Source organism: Spinacia oleracea, chromosome 6 (genome assembly GCF_020520425.1).
Source record: "Spinacia oleracea cultivar Varoflay chromosome 6, BTI_SOV_V1, whole genome shotgun sequence".
Lineage (NCBI taxonomy): Eukaryota > Viridiplantae > Streptophyta > Magnoliopsida > Caryophyllales > Amaranthaceae > Spinacia > Spinacia oleracea.
The window spans coordinates 44,155,356-44,159,114 of NC_079492.1; the positions used below are offsets into that span (position 1 = coordinate 44,155,356).

The 3,759-nt window shown below is 40.1% G+C and overlaps 1 protein-coding gene across 1 annotated transcript; it reads left to right on the forward strand.

Moving 5' to 3' along the window:
* Positions 1–222: 222 nt before the first annotated feature.
* On the forward strand, positions 223–2,152 carry LOC110789392 (uncharacterized). Its single transcript, XM_021994050.2, has 2 exons — positions 223–1,122; positions 1,613–2,152. Exons 1-2 carry the CDS (start codon positions 441–443, stop codon positions 2,059–2,061), a joined length of 1,131 nt encoding a protein of 376 aa, XP_021849742.2. The 5' UTR covers positions 223–440; the 3' UTR covers positions 2,062–2,152.
* Positions 2,153–3,759: the final 1,607 nt, after the last annotated feature.

Here is a 3,759-nt window from a genome sequence, read left to right on the forward strand (position 1 = left end):
CCGGATTAACCCTAAGGGTGAACCGGATGGTAACACAAACAAACAAAAAATAAAAACATGTGAGGAGGTAGCCAAATCATTTGGTACATCGATGACATAAACAACTATTAAAATCTTGTAGGGAGCTACAATATATTGTAGCCAACGAATATAAAATTTTATACCTTATATCAATTGTATCTAGAAATATGATGTGGTAAACTTAGCTACATCATGGCTCAGTATTGAAGTTGTTGGTATTGTGCACTTTTATCCATAATCCACCACCAACCTTCTTTTTCCACCGAATTTTAATTTTTATTTTTATTGAAAATAGGTGAAGCAAATGAAGAATAAGTCTCCCAAATGTGATCAACGTACGGACAAATCAAGTAAAAATCTTATTTCTCATTTCCTTAAATCTCTCATTTTGCCAAAAAATTAAACGTCGTCAAGTTATTATGGCAAGCTTCAGCCTAAGCTCCGGGAACCTTTTCCTGCGAAGTGCCGGGAAAAGCCGAATTATGGTAGCGAAATTGACAAAAGACGTTCACTCGAGCGTCGTCGAAACGAAGGATTGGGAGGTTGTGGAAATTGTAGGAACCAATACGAGCTACGATAGTTTGGATATCTTTGGTTGTAAGATCAAAGGACAAGATCTTAACAGAATAGCCATTAATCTTTGTAAATCGCGATTATGGGTCAATATGGAAGGAATTAGTTTCATAAGATTGGGAGTCATGAGCTTATCGTTACATGTAGTGTTTTATCAGAGCAACGAGTTGTTCGATTGGGCTCGATATGGTGTGAAGAAAACAGATCCTAACACCGCGAAGAGCGACGACGATGGCAAGAGCTTGGAGGACTTGAAGAAAGAGCTGAAGGAGTACAAAGACAAGCTGAAAGAAAAGGAGAAGGAAATCAAGGAAGGAAAATCTGCTGAGGATTTTAAGAAGATCGAGAAGGAACTGAAAGACAAGAAAGATGAAGTTTTAAAGTTCACAAAAGATGGGAAGCAAAAAGATTCAGATATCATTAAATTGAAGGACGATCTTAAGAAATCGAACGATAAAAATAAGGAACATCAAAAGACAGCAAAGAAAACTAAGGATGATCTAGACGCGAAAATCAAGAAATTGGAAGGTACTGCTAAATATTTCTCAATCTACTTGATTTGTCTGATATTATTCATGGTCATACGCGTCTATTTATGTTACAAATTAGATATGCTATACTTTGTAGGTTTACTACGTCCCGCATACTTCTATCTCATATTATATACCGGTTACTAACTCATGTCCTTCAACTTCTTTGCATTTACTATTTGCATGACTCTAATATTTAACCGCTAATACGTCCAATTCTGTTTAAATTTTTTTTATAAAAAATTGGTATTCTCAAAATAAATATCGAGATCATTTTAGTAAGATCTTACATGATAACGTTGTAATATTCGAAATAATATAATACTTCGTAGTGATTAGTGAGAATTTACAGTCAAAGTTTTCATTATTGTGATACAATATTCCTAGACGTGAAAAGCTTTCAGAAACGGAGGTAGTAGTTGAGATATAACATAACTTATTTTGATATGATATTCTAATTACTGGGATTACTGTGTTATTTTGAACAGGTACCATAACAAATAATTCGTCAGCTATTACGCAGTACGATCAGGTTTTACACAAATGGAGACGTCCTGTTTTGTCAATAAGATTTAACACGTTGAGTTCATACAATTCGAATTTGTATTATTCGCCGGATCTGAATAGTATGCCAACTTACAAACCAGTTGATGAAATTGTTCTGAATAGATATCCTAGTGGTATTAATGTATGGGTTAGTAGTGGTTCATTCGAAAAGGATAACTGGTGGTTCATCAAAAGAAAAGATGAAAACGGAAGCTACGAATCGTTGTTCGCGTTCTATGGAGGTGTTTATGATAATACTTCAACAACATATGGTGGAACAAGTATTAATGTCAAAATACCTTATAGTAATGGAGCAACATTTAGGTCTAATGTTCGTTTTCTTGTTGTTGCTTTGCGCGGATATGGTTCTGTTTTCGGGTTTTGCTATTAATATGTTGCTCATTTAAATACTACGCCTATTTCAAGAGAGAAAGTGGACAACCATTGTTGGTTTTAATTAAGCTAAGTTTTGTTTTTCTCGAGTTCTTGTGTGTGTTATTATGTTTTCTTGTTTCTGTTTGTTCCGGTGTTGAAGTGGATGAAACAATGGGCTTCGAATGAAGGCCCTTTTGTGTGTGTTGAAGATCTTGTTAGCTCGAATGTGTTGTGTCCAAATCAACCTGCACAATAAACAAGTTACTAGCCTCGGGGGTGTTTCCGAGGAAAGCCCCTCCGATACCTAAGTAAGAACAATGCTCGGATTCTAGAGAGAGAAGTTATCTAGAAGATTAGTCTTAAGGCGTGAAATGGACGTACCTTGGTAAGTGAGCCTTGGCGGCTTATTTATAGTGTTTGTACAATAAATCCCCTTAGGTTATTTATTGTAAGTGGGCCTTGGGCCTTGGTTGGTGGCTGAATAGCCTTTTGGACTGTAGTGGGTTTGATGTTGTTGTTGTGAGCCCTTGGGCTTTGGACTTAATGGCCTTATTGGTATTCAATTGGGAGCCCAAACAACATGCCCCCCAGACCCGGCCCATTTTGGAGTAAATGGGTGGGTTTCCAGCTGTCGGAAGTCAAAAGGGTTCCCTCTCTTTTTTCAAAAGAAGTTATTTTTTGCATTGATGACAAGTGTTGGGACTTGTTATGAGTAGTGGGGATCGTGGGTTTTTAGGGAGTTGATGCGCCTTTCTTTTTCTTATAAATATTGGACGCGACTTCCTTTCGAACCTTTACTTTCCCTTTCTTTTCAAAAGCTCTCCTTTTTCTGGTGAATCGCTGCCTTGACATTTCTTCAGATCTACGGTTTTCGGTTAGCTCTGGTCTTCGGGAACTTTCTTTGTTCGTTCTGTCGGCAAATTCCGCGTCGGAGGAAGGTAATTTGCTTGCGAGCCTTGCCCTTTTTCTTGTTTTTCCGAATCCTGCTCTTTTTCTTGCATTCTCTTCTACTCCTCCCTCTGAACCCTAGGTTTAAGTTCTTCAGCCATGGCCAAGGACAAGGGTAAAGGTAAGTTTGTTGGTGGTCCTTCTGAGGAGAGGGGAAATTTTCCCTCGGAGAAGGCGCGAAATTCTTCGAGGGGTTGGACCTCGGAAAAGCCGGTGAAGAAAGCATCGGCTGGTTGGGATGCCTCGAAAGATGGAGCTGTTGGGGGATCCAGTGGGTCCGAGCGTGCTGCTTCTGGTAAGAAAGCTGGTTCTTCGGGTCACCGCCAGTCTTATCCTGAGTTTCCTGTTCATTGGACTGAGGCTGATCCGATGGGCAAGTTTGCTCCGATTTTGCATGAGACCACTAAAATCGATGGTCCGCTGGAGAAGTCAGTGAATGGTAACTGGCTGGTGGAGGCGAAGCTGGGAGCCTATCATCGGAGAGCCGAAGAGCTGTACGGGATCCAACACGCCTTGGGGTATTGGTGCGAACTTCCTGATCAAGAGCGTCCTCGGGTGACTCATCCGCCGAGGAGTTTCATTTCTGTGTACACTCATCAGCTGGAAAATGGTCTCCGTTTTCCTTTAGATCCATTCATTTCCGAGCTCTTGGTGTCGTACAACATTAGTTTGGCTCAACTTACGCCCAAGTCTATGCGGCACATCATCGGATTTCGGTGGGTGTGCGATTTCGTGAACTTCCCTTGTTCCGTGGCCGTCTTCAGAG

Bases quoted from the DNA above. Each gene is read 5' to 3' on its own strand.
- LOC110789392 (XM_021994050.2), top strand. From the start codon at position 441: ATGGCAAGCTTCAGCCTAAGCTCCGGGAACCTTTTCCTGCGAAGTGCC. The intron at 1,123-1,612 runs GTACTGCTAAAT...TATTTTGAACAG, and splicing joins GAAAATCAAGAAATTGGAAG to GTACCATAACAAATAATTCG.